This window comes from Gorilla gorilla, chromosome 9 (assembly GCF_029281585.2).
Source record: "Gorilla gorilla gorilla isolate KB3781 chromosome 9, NHGRI_mGorGor1-v2.1_pri, whole genome shotgun sequence".
Classification (NCBI taxonomy): domain Eukaryota; kingdom Metazoa; phylum Chordata; class Mammalia; order Primates; family Hominidae; genus Gorilla; species Gorilla gorilla.
In genome coordinates, this window is record NC_073233.2 from 100,772,228 (window position 1) to 100,784,962 (window position 12,735).

Sequence of the window (12,735 nt, forward strand, 5' to 3'; positions counted from 1 at the left end):
AACAGACAACAGCAGCCAGAGCCCAAATGTTTATGGCTGAGCATTTCCAGGCTGGAACCCAGGGAGGAGTCCCCAGAGGATTTTTAAAACATCAAGAGGTACAAAAACTATCCTTGCCAAAAACTATCCCCTTAATCCTAAAGAACCTATTAAAAACAGAAAGAAAGAAAAGGAACCTAGAAAAGTCATTGCTGCTGGAATGAATGTAAGTACTCATGATTATATATCTAATATTTATATTGATATTATTCATCTTAGAATGTACTTATAATATTTATATTTGAATATTTTTTTACACATCCTCAAACTACAGTTTTCACAGTGGGGACTGGATCTAACATAATCCATTAATTAATGACCATGATTTAATTACATGTCATGCTATGGGTTATGACAGAAGGAAATAAGAAAAAGAGCTATGAGGCTGAGCTCCAGTTGCTGGTCTAAGTACCTCTGTGCTTTAATCTAAAACAGGAGATATGGGTAAGAAAGTGAGGAACCCTGTTGTCACAGGATCCTTGGGGTGTTGCTTCTCCAGCTGAAAACCTCTATGGCTGGTGACACCTTTTGCCTGAGTATTTCTCACACCCACTGGGCTTCTTCTGCCCACTCAGCCCAGCAGACTGCACTTGACTCACACTACTGGCCCAGATCCCACACCTGCCAAGGGCGAGCCAGGCGTGGAGTAGTGAGGGGTGTGTGGGCCACTGCGCACAGCCAGGCATGCTGGCACATGAGCAAGCATGGGGTTCGGCCACTGTGCACAGCAAGGCATGCCCACTGCTATGGCAGGGCAGGCAGCTCCAGGCGCCAGCCCAGGTACCAGCTCTGTGTGAGGCTGCAGCTGGACCAGATGTACCACACATGGCTTCTGCTGCAGGCACTTGCATCCGGACATGCAGAATGCAGTGGTGCCCAGAAGCTTGGAGATACCAGGAACCACAGAACCTCAAAGAGAGTGTCACAGCCCTGACTTGGGGATCCCCTAGGTCTGGGCTTTTCTCTCCTTCTTGTCGCCCGCAATGTGGAGAGCAGGGGAGGTGTTTTTCAGCCCTGTTTGTGTTACAGCTCTTTCAGTCCCACCATTCATCAGGTCCTGAGTTTTTGTCCTGTGTCCAGGAAGAATGAATTACACAGACAAGTGGAAGGTGAGCAAGGTGGAGAGGAGCTTCACTGAGTGACAGAACAGCTCTCAGGAGCCCTGCGGTGGGTAGCCCCTTACTGCAGGCAGGTTGTCCCAAGGAGTATCCAGCTCTCAGCAGAAAGGAGACCCACAGTGGGTAGCTCCTCTCTGCAGCTGCTAGTCTGGATATCTGTTTGAGTCTGGCAGGATCTAGGGTTTTTATGGGCTCAGAAGAGAGGACATGCATGCTGATTGGTCCATGGCTGGCCATGGCAGACCCAGAAAAAGCACCATAAGTTCTCACTCCAGTCTGTGGAATACCTGGAACTGACAGCCCAGCCACCAGGCTTCAGATAGTCCCTGGCTTGAAGGTGGGGCATCACTGGGGACCTGCCCTTTTCTGTCCAGGAGCCCATCTGCCTCCTGCCACCATCAACATGTCATCCACCGTATCCAGGCTGTTCATTTTCTGAAGGGCGCCTGCAGGCTTGTGCTGAGCCACCCTCAGCACCCCCGCAGCCTCCCTCCCGTGCTCATCTATGCACAAAGTTGAGATGGGCCCAAGGCAGCAGCGGGACTGATGTGTTAGCACCACCCTGAATGCACGCATATCCAGCCAGGTTGCGACAGAACCCAGGTTTGGCCACAACTTCGCTTCAGAATTGGAGTGGGTGCTGGGAGCAGGGAGAGGTCAAGGAGCAGGAGCAGGCACTTCTGAGCTTGCAGGGGAAAGGGGTGGGGCTTCCTGGGCATCCAAGAGTGCAGGGATGCCCAGGTCCAGAGCTGTGGCTGGGCAGCTGTGGCTGTGCCCAGGAGTGCAGGGTTCACACTTGCCAACTCAGTAGGGGGGTGGGACTCCCACCAGCCCCGTGGAGCATGCAACCCCAGCCACGCCTTCCCTGCTGCAGCTGGCATCTTCACAGTGGCCATTCCAGACAGGCTATTGCTACCATCACTGTGCTAATTACCAGGGTGGGACTGATGGTAAAAGAAAGGGCCAAAACATGTGAATAAAAGGTAGAAGTACCCAAACGCTAGATTTGTTCTGAAATACAGAGTTTAATTTTTATTGTATTCACTTATAGCTGTTTTTTAAAAATGTTACCATTATTCCTATAGGGATAAATATCTTTGCTATCATGCACCTGAAATTATCTGGCCCTTTTTTCCCCCTTTGGAACAGTGGCTTTTAAGCTGGATTTCTGATGATTCAAGGTTTCTTTGCAATGCAGCCATTACATTAGAACAGAACAGCCTATTAATGTAATATCTATAGCTGTATCTCAGAAACACAGAAGCTTATAAAGAGGTTTAGACTTAGACTGGCTGAAATAGAAGGGAAAGGGCATGTCCACAGAATAGAAAGTAACAGATTTCTTAAATACATAAGCTGCTGTTTCCATACGTACTTGAAAGGTAATGCCCAAGTAACTCAGAAGTTACATCTATTTGATGGGATGCATGTTGTGATTCATATGTACATTGCCACCTCCATGTGGCTGAGGTTAGCATTGGGATCAATTTGCATCTTAAGCATAGACTACTGGTCAATATTTAGGAGCTAGCTAGATGTGTGCAGGCTATCAGAGACTGAGATGAAGTCACGTGTGAAAACAGCAGAGTCAGCCGGTAGGGTTGTGAACTTATTATGAATAAACATTAAGGCAGGCCTGAGGTTAAGCTACTAGCTGTGGTTAGCTCATTCCTTTGTTACTTAAAGGATCTCACCCTTCATGCCTGAGTTAAAATATTCCCTTCCTTTGGGAAGACTTCTGACATTCTCCCAGGAGACAGAATTGTTCCTCCTCTGGTCCCTCCATTGTGCTCACCTACCTGCCAAAGCAGTTATCATATTATATTATCGTCACATGTTTTCATGTTGTTTCTTGAGGCGAGAGAAAGGAGGCATCATATCCTTTCATCTTTACATTCCCAGGCCTTATACCTCTTTGGCCCCAAACAATTATTTGTTGAATAAATGCACCAAAAGTTATTTAAAAACTAGTTTTCAAAAGTTTCTTGAAATAGATCATGAGATGGTCACACAGCTGTTTTAAGTTCCATGAATATTGATTAATACATGGCAGGACTACAGATTTGGTTGGGGAGGAAAATAGGAAGATGTATTTCAGGGCACTTAAGTATTATAGAACCATTTGTACAGCCCTTTCCAAATTTTCAGTTAAAAACGCCTCCATCTTCTAAGACTTTGTAAGCTGGATCAGTGCCAAGAGTGTCTTTTATGACTGAGCTGTAAACCAGTGGAAAATGGGATTTATGAATTCTGAGTTTGCTGGTGCTACTTATATTGCTCCTGTCAAGGATTACAGTTTTTTTAATGTTTATAAGTAGTTAGCATTAAATTCCTGCTTTCTTCTGCACAAAGAAATGACTGTACCTTGGGACAATATGCTTTTCTTTTCTTTTTTTTTTTTTTTTTTGAGAAAGGGTCTTGTTCTGTTGCCCAGGCTAGTGTGCAGTGGCATAATCATAGCTCACTGTAACCTCTAATTTCTGACCTTAAGTGATCCTCCAACCTTGGCCTCCCGAAGTGCTAGGATTACAGGCATGAACCACTGCACTTGGCTGGGACAATATGCTTAATGATAAGGAAAGACTTAGGATGAAAAGGAGCATGATCATGGGCCAGATCTGGCTGAGGAATGAGCTGCTGGTATGCTACACATTCTCAGTTCACGGGGAAAGGGCACTCCTTTAGGCTATGCCTAACTGATTTAGGAAACCACTGTTTCAGTTGTGGGTTATTTTTAATTTGTGTCTCCTTTTTTATAATTCTTTTACCACTGAAAGTCTTACCAGATTAAAAGCGGCCTAATTACATGTGAAATACTCAGGACCTTTGGAAAATGTGCTTCCTTCAGTGGGTTCATATTTGCACAGTTCTAAAATAACTCACTTGGGTCCTGAATTCTGCCTTAATCAGTTAATCTGCTTTCCAGGATTTCCCTTCTGAGGGATTAACCTTTCATCTTACTGTGCTGTGAACATCGAACAGGTAGAAGGGAAGCCTTCCCTTGCCAAGGATAATTCTGCTGTTTTTTTGATAGCTGGTAGGGCACATTTACAGCTAATCAATAAATAGCATGCAGTAGAAGGGATTAGGAAACAATGTGAGTTGTGCTTCTACAATTTAAAATTAGTCATACTTTTCTTTAGAAATGTCTTTTTTTTCCCCCTCTGAAATCAACCTCCAAGTTCTTGAGGGCAGGAGGGAGGTGCAGAAGAAATCTAAACTCAAGTGATACATTCAAATAGCCTCCAATCTGCAGAAACCCCACTCCAATAAATACTACAAGCCCTTGCATTGTGATCTTTCTTCAGCTGAAGTTGGTCCAGATGTAACAACATATTTTAGCCTAAAACAAGGAGCTCTGTTTACTCTTTGTACCTAATCTGCACCAGTCTGGCAGTGAAATTTGGCAGATGTAGGGAAATTGGATGGACACCCACACCAGGTGAAGCCCATTCAGGTGCGCCTACTTCTGAGTGGCATCTTTGTGACTCAGCTCAGAGCCCACATATCCCAGCTCTTGAGCCATCTGTGTGTTCCCTTTGAACCTTTTCTATCTTCCCTGGAGTGCAGGGTGAATCCCTTTGTGTACTGATCATGCATATTCCACCTTTGTCACAGGAGGACTGTGTCCGGGGTCCAACGATCCTTGTGTGGAGAAGCCGTGTCCAGGGGACATGCAGTGTGTCGGTTATGAAGCCAGCAGGAGACCGTTCCTCTGCCAGTGTCCACCAGGGAAGCTCGGAGAGTGCTCAGGTGCAGAGTGGAGTGGAATGATGCAGATCTGATTTCATATTCCTGAAACACTTGCCCTTGAGTAAATTACACCATCCAAGTCCTCCCAGAAAACGTTTCTTTATGCATGCAACCTTTTCCTTTAGAATGGACCACAGCTAATATCCACACTCACATTTACTTAGGATTTATCACAGCTGCAGCTTGTGCTAAGGGAACATGTAAAGACTATGGGCTTCTTACATAATGGAGAGACTGCAACATGTGTTTTTTATCACGTCTCATGGCTGTTAAGGGTGTGAAATTGTGGAAAATAAAAGGCTGTTGGTTGGGCAGAGGAATCTGAGGATCTGTGGCATGGCCTTTGATGCTCAGGGTGCTGCACAAATCCACAGCCGCAAAACCAAGATCCACAGAAGGCATAGCTAAGCCAATCCTGTTGACCTTCCTTAGAGTCATCCCCATCTGGTGAACCAAGTAAGCAGACTCCCTACTGGAAATGTTTAACTAACTACATGTTCCAGCTGGAGAGGTGCTCACCTCTGCATCTGAAGGAAAAAAAAAATCAGTATTTAAGTTATTTTAATCTAAATGATCCTGTTTCTGATCTTCATTCAATTTCTATACTTCATTTGATTCATATATTCTCTGCCACTTCTTTACTCAGAAAAGAATATTTTTCATTTTGGGTACCAATAGAATCCTCTTTAGGTATATTTAAAATATAGGCACATTGATAACAATTTTGGGATCCAATAAATAGTTGGAATAAAAAAATAACCATGCCTAGTATGTGCAAGGAACTTTGCAAGCAATGAGTTCTAGAAATTCAGCCTTTGCAAAGAGAAGCACTGTTCCTAAAAGTAGAAACCAAAGCTCCTTCATAGCTGATTTCAAGAATGGAGCTGCAATTAAGTAAAGGGACCACCTGGATGCTTACCTAAGTCATGTAAGGCTTAGAATTACAGGAAAATTATGCTGTCTCCTGTTTCTACATATGCACTGTGCACATAGCAGGTGGATGGGTAGGGGGATCATAAAGCCAAAACTTCTAAGTTCTGGAGTCACTTCCTGCTGACTTTTCTCCTTTCTATCTAGAAAACTTCTGATTGTCTATAATTATTGTCCATTTGGTATGTTTCCACATATTCCACCTTTCCCCCCAGCAAGGCAGCTTTTCAGCCATTACTTTTCTTGTTAAAACATAAAGTTGAAGGCAATTTAAAAAAAAAGAGTAAACTCAGAATTGAGCAATCAAGTTGGACAAAATTTAAGGGGAGCCTCGAAATTAATGGCCAGAAAGTGAAAGTGTGACTACACGAATTTCCTTTATATCAGTTATCTTTTTGCAACATTAGTACAAATGACATATATTAGCTATTAGGCATTAGGATACTTGGGGAACATGGATATCATTTGGAAATGGTTTTGTTTTCTTTGTTTAATGGAGCTGAAAGTTCTTGAATGCCTAAGTGATTGGGGGTTGGGGGAGGAATGAAGGGGTGTCTTTTAATAATGCTCATTTTAGAAAGTGGGAGTTGGAAATTTAGTAACATTAAGAAAATCCAAGTTGTGGAATTTACCAAGTGGCTCTTGGCATGAGGCAAATAAGATGATTTGGTGGCTGACTGGTTAATATTTTTTTCACTCTGAAATTAGAGTGTGACGTGAAATGGAAAACTGGTTTTTAATCAAAGATGATTTCTCCTCAATGCCTTCATTAACTTCTCATGCACGGTCTTTAATCCACTTGGTTGGTGGATTGTTGGGTGATTTCATGTGTCTCTGTTCCTTTCTGGATGTTAAAAATATATATGTCTTCTCATAACGGTCTTTTCAGGGCACACTTCTCTCAGCTTTGCTGGAAACAGTTACATCAAATATCGGCTTTCTGAAAATAGCAAAGAAGAGGATTTCAAACTAGCTCTGCGTCTTCGAACACTGCAAAGCAATGGGATTATAATGTACACCAGAGCAAATCCCTGCATAATTCTGAAGGTAATTAAAATGGGTTATCTTTTTCTGCAGTCAGTTCTCATGTTAGTGTTTTGGCTCTTGGATTGGGGAACGGCTGAAATCATTTTGTCTTTTAAGTTCAGAAGACCAGAAGCAGACTTCTGGGCAAAGGGGAGCAGCGGCAGAACTGGGAAGGGAGCCAACATCCCATTTCCTTTTGAACATTCAGCTTCAAAATTGGCTCTTGGTACATGGGGCATCTCTCTTGAGAGCGGGTTCAAGGGCTGGCTTCCTTTGAGCTGTAATCGCTCAACAGTTCATTAGAATGTGTCTCCTAATCAATTCCACAACAGGGGTGGTCCTTTAAAAGGACTGGCTGTATCCTTTTCTACCACATGGGTCTATCCCCACTGACTTTTGAAGGCAATTTCTGTTCTTGCTCAGGGAGGAAATTGGAGACAGGGGGTATAGGAGATTTCATATGTCCTATCATGACCCAAGTAGCCCAATTTTTCAGTCGTTTCCTAGCCTCAGAAATGCTCCTAAAGCAGCCAGATTTATTTTAGAGCAAGTCTGACATCTATATTCACCTCAAGGATTCTGGTGCCTTTGTGAAAACAACAATAATAATGGTAATGGGCCAGGTGTGGTGGCTCACACCTGTAATCCCAACACTTTGGGAAGCTGAGGCAGGTGCATCACATGAGGTCAGGAGTTCGAGACCAGCCTGGCCAACATGGTGAAACCCTGTCTCGACTAAAAATACAAAAATTAGCTAGGCATGGTAGTCGGCACCTATAATCCCAGCTACTTGGGAGGCTGAGGCCACTGCACAGTAATCTGGGTGACAGAGACTCTTTCTCAAAACAAACAAACAAAAACAAGCAAACAAGATAACAGCTTTTTGTGCATCATTTATTTTTATTATACAGCTAATATGATAAGTTTGTTTCATGTTATCCCCATTTGATCAAGAGGAGGACAGTGGTTCAGAGAGGTTAAGTTATTTACCCAAAGTTGCACATCTAATAAGTGATGAGGCCTGGATCCCACACTCTAGTCTCTCTCACTCCATGCCGTTAATCTCCATACTATCCCTCACTCTCCTTCTTGCTACTACAACTCATTTGTTAAAAATCACATTCTGGGCATCTGTAGACCAGATTCAGCCTTCTAGTATGGAGGAAAGAAGGCAGGAGAAGGAGGGAGACGTGTTTCATCTCATGCTATTCTCACCAGGTTGCTATGTCAGCCTGTTGTAAATGCTCTTCAGAAACATTCAGAGTCCGTCCAGTGGAAAATGCCCTTTCACATGGAAATGGCAAGAAATCTTTTTCTTCCCAAGGTTTCAGCTTGAAGAGTACATGGTGGACCTTTCCAGCTTCTGCCCTTTGATTGTTTGATATGTCAGATCCAAGTTGATTAGGTGGCCCAGGCTTTAGTTCTAAAGGCAGGTGAGAAAGGAGAGAAATAGAGAACATTAAATGCCAGTGGGCTTCTCTTAATGATCACATAGGGCTTTACTTACCCACGTCTGGTATTGCCAGGTATTATTTGATGGCCATAGTTGAGTGAGCAGGGAGTCGAAGTTTAAAAGTTGGTTACTTTTGTAAGCAGTCTCCCACTATCCTTATTCATTCAACTCAGAATTCTAATTTAAGATCCAGAAAGGAAAGCAATATTTTTAAAAGAAAATAAGAAAAGTACTTTGATTGCACAGTTTTAGAGAACGATGCATTCAAATCAGATATTCATGGTGAAAGAAGAAAAACTCAAAAACCTAAGTCCTGCCTTTATTTTCTTCTGGCCCTGGAAGCAGCCTGCCTTGGGTCAGTAGATCATTTTCTAAATAGCCCTGAGAGTTGAGGTTTTGTATAATTGCTGGGAAAGTGTTTTGAGCATTCAGAGCTACCAGCTCTTAGGGCTCTACGTGGGCCTCACTGACCTTTCTGTCTCCTCCTTCATGCTCTAATAGGGCTGGTGGTTGAAAATAGTTTCTATTAGTAAATCTCTTATAGAGCATTAAATTTGAGAGAGAACAAAAATATTGAACCTGAATGGCTTGATCCTAAAATGGAGCTTGTGATTTGACACTTCACTGGCAAAAGTCTAAAATGTGCAGATCCCAGAGGATACGAAAGAAGAATAATTAAGCCTTTTAGGCAGCTCCAGCTCCTAAGGTATATTGCATTTCATGAAACAAGCATGTTTCTGAAAGTTGTGTAAATTGAATCTCGGTAAATGGAATTCTAATAAACTAGAGATGGATGCTATTTGAAGGAACCCTTCCATTAATCCCTTTGTGATGTGAATAATCACTCCCAATCTGTCTGTTCTGTAAGTTTGCTTTTCATATGTTGGGTTTGCCCAAAGCAGGACACAGCTGTACTAAACTATTGCAGTTATTCTCCTACAGTCGCCAGGAATATCCACTAAGGGGATTTGAATCTGTTTGCTTAACATTTTCAGCCTCATGCAAGATTTAATTTCCTTGGCTTTAGGTACAGTATGTGCCTTGCACTTTGGTTCAACAACTAAGCTGAAATGCTTTGTTTAAATTGCACCTCTTGGTTGTTTATATTTTTCCAGTCAGAGCACATTCTCTAAAAAGTACTTAAAGTACTCAGTGGGGTGAAGGGCGCCCCTTACAGACAATTAAAGAATTGCACAGAGACCTCGAGAAGTGAAAATGCTCATGGACAAAGAATATCACTGTCTCTCAGCAATAATAAAAGGCACTCATTCTTCTGTTTACCATTGATACCCTATCTTCTTCCAAAAGAAATTCAAGGCTTACCATAAGCATCCAAATGCAATAAAATTAAAGTACCATTAAGATGAAAATACAAGGTTAAGAGCCAACCAGTGAAGTTGGGTAGAGTAGAATATCATTATGAGAAAGTCTAGACCGAGGTGAACTACTTCAGTAGAGCCCAAACCATAACTGAGGTTCCTGGCAGCCAAAGCAACAATGAAAATGGTCAGATAGGCTCTGTGACTTTCCTCACACCTATAAAAGAAACATGACATTCTTTTTCAAAGGGAGATCTGGAAAAGATTTTTTAAAAAGAAGAAAGAAACATGACAAATCACCAGAAGAGATGTAAGGAGAAATCAGTAGGAGAACACTTTATCTCTGTGTCAGTCTTTCATCTCCAGTATCATGGCAAAAGCACAAGGAGAATATGGTTGTTAATCTATAACTATCACATGTTTTATTTTGGGGGGAAGTTATAAATGATTCATTGCTACATTCTGATGATTCTCAGACATGGCTAGCTTCAGACCCCTAAACTGAAAGGAAGATAGGGAAAGCTCATTTGGTTTGTAAAACAGCCCACTTGGCATGGCCAGATCTTTCCAATATAGATCAAAAGAGTAACAAGGAAGCTCCCTACAAGATTTGAGAGTTTCAATGATCTATTTAAGAATGTCACCAAAAAATAAATTAACCTTAATTACATTTTGTAGTAATAATAAGATACCTAAGAGTTTACAAAGTACTTCCACATACATGTAATTTCAACTCTCATTCCCCTTGCATGTAGGTGTGAGTGTCTACTTTTTTTGCCTGTGAGGAAACTAAGGCTCAGAGAAAATTGAATGACTTGCTCAAAGTGACAGCCAGTCAATATCACTTTGGTTCTGGGCCTGTGAAAGAGGAGAGCAAGTTGGGAGTTAGATATCTCTTGATAAACTACAAGAGTTTATCAAAAGAAGAAATTCAGAGGGTTGGGATGATTATGCATTCATTTACTCATTTAAAATACTTAATGTATACCAAATGGCTATTAATGGCAGCCTTAAAAATAGGTTTTTGTATTTTTGTTTGTGGGTTTTTTTGTTTTTTGAGATGAGATCTCACCATGTTCCCCAGGCTGGTCTCAAACTGATCACTTGATCCTCCTGCCTCAGCCTCCCAAGTAGCTAGGACTACAGGCACATGCTACTGTGCCCAACTCAGGGAAAACATAACAAGTTTTTAAAACATCCCCTTTTCAAAGAATATTGAATAATCCTCTTACAAGTTCCATGATTATTATGCATTTGCTATAACCACACACCAAGGATCTGAAGCAGTAAGACTTCATGCCATAATTTACATTTTTTACTCAAAATCCTACTTTCCTGCAAAAGTAGGACTTCTTAGAACTCTGATTTCTTGTTTTCCAAGCCCCAAGCTACTAAAAATCCAGGGGAAAGCACATCACTGATTTCAAATGATCCTGAGAATCTAAATATTTTATAACATTAGGGCAACACTCTCTCAATTATGTATTTCATTGAACAAATTACCTAGCTACACCCCTAACCCTAGCAAATCATTTCAGTATCGTTGCTATAGACATTTCTTACAGTTTCATGCACACCTCAATTTCTATTAAAATAGCTTCTCCTCTGATTTGAGAAAGCTTCATTCTCTTAAAGAAGATCCTTAAAACTAGGTGAACCCTACTCTGAAGACAGAGAAGAATTAAATATGATCAGAATATATTTTCCAGTATAACAGAACATAGACATGAAAAAACAAAGTGTTCTTTTCTCTCTCTGGAATAATATAACTCTGCAATAGCAAAAGATTATTAACTTTTCACAAGGTAACTTTTGGCATCAGTGTTCTAGTTTGTCATATAAACAAAGCTGGTAATTTCAAAGTCCTAGGATTTTGACAATCCAAATGATTTTTGTTTGTAAAAGGCTAAGAATCGTGTAGGCATCTGGCTTCCTTCATTCAGCAATGTTGCTGCTGTTATTTTTGCAACAAAAATAGAAATAAAAAGCAAGCTTAACCGTGCCGTGTTAGTATGAGATAATTTTATGTTCTTCAGTTATAGAACTCTGATATATTTGAGTACATCGGAGTCCTGTCATTTCTCCCTGGTGAATATGTAACTTGGTGATTATTCAAAGAGGTAGGAGGTGGGGGTGAGAGAGGAGAATGAACCAAGTAATATGTTAATTGAACATCTTTTTACAAAAACTTAGATAAATTACACTCTCACCACCAATTTTTCATAATAGACTGAGGACACCAGTTTGTAGCCACAGAGTTAAAAACAGCAGGTGGACTGTGCCAGAAGAAGATACTCCCCAAAGTCACATTTGATGATTTATTACTTACATTAAAATACAAATATGGAAATTATCCAGGAGTTGCCATAGAGCAAGTATTCTGGTATGATTTACAATATCTATTCATTCAATTTTGTGGAACCGAATAAAATGACAAAGATGATAGCATAAGATTACACGTGAGGCTGAGTGCGGTGGCCCACACCTGTAATCCCAGCACTTTGAGAGGCCGAGGCAGGCAGATCACACGGTCAGGAGATCAAGACCATCCTGGCCAACCTGGTGAAACCCTGTCTCTACTGAAAATACAAAAAATTAGCTCGGCATGGTGGCGCTTGCCTGTAATCCCAGCTACTCGGCAGGCTGAGGCAGGAGAATCCCTTGAACCAGGGAGTTGGTTGCAGTGAGCCGAGATCGTGCCACTGCACTCCAGCCTGGTGACACAGTGAGACTCCATCTAAAAAAAAAGAAGAAAGAAAGATTACACTTGAAAGCTCTCAGAGAACATAAACATTTGTCTTCAGTCTTTTTACATTTGCACATTTGCATGACAGAGCAAAGTATGTATGTTCTAACTGTGTATGATGTGGCTAACCATTCTGCAGTGGACAGAGTAGCCTTGTAAAATAAGCCATAGCAGTTCTCTCTGCTCTCCAGACCCAAACCCAGAGGGGTCAGACCATTCTCTCCAGGGTACCTGAGTGGTACATGACAAAGCCTGAATTTGATTCAGCATTCCAAAATTCCCACACCTCTGTGTGCTTCTTAAAGCCCCCTGCCTTCTAGATACACATGTTTATGTGGCATGACCTACGAA

General features: G+C 41.6%; 1 protein-coding gene across 5 annotated transcripts in view; it reads left to right on the forward strand.

Moving 5' to 3' along the window:
- FAT3 (FAT atypical cadherin 3) overlaps positions 1 to 12,735 on the forward strand; it is a 676,861-nt gene that overhangs the window by 632,811 nt on the left and 31,315 nt on the right. For all 5 annotated transcript variants that reach the window (XM_055356052.2, XM_055356051.2, XM_055356056.2 and 2 more), the window contains 2 exons: positions 4,776 to 4,910; positions 6,730 to 6,887. In XM_055356052.2, the coding sequence (XP_055212027.2) occupies positions 4,776 to 4,910; positions 6,730 to 6,887 (293 nt within the window). The remainder of the gene's footprint in view (positions 1 to 4,775; positions 4,911 to 6,729; positions 6,888 to 12,735) is intronic.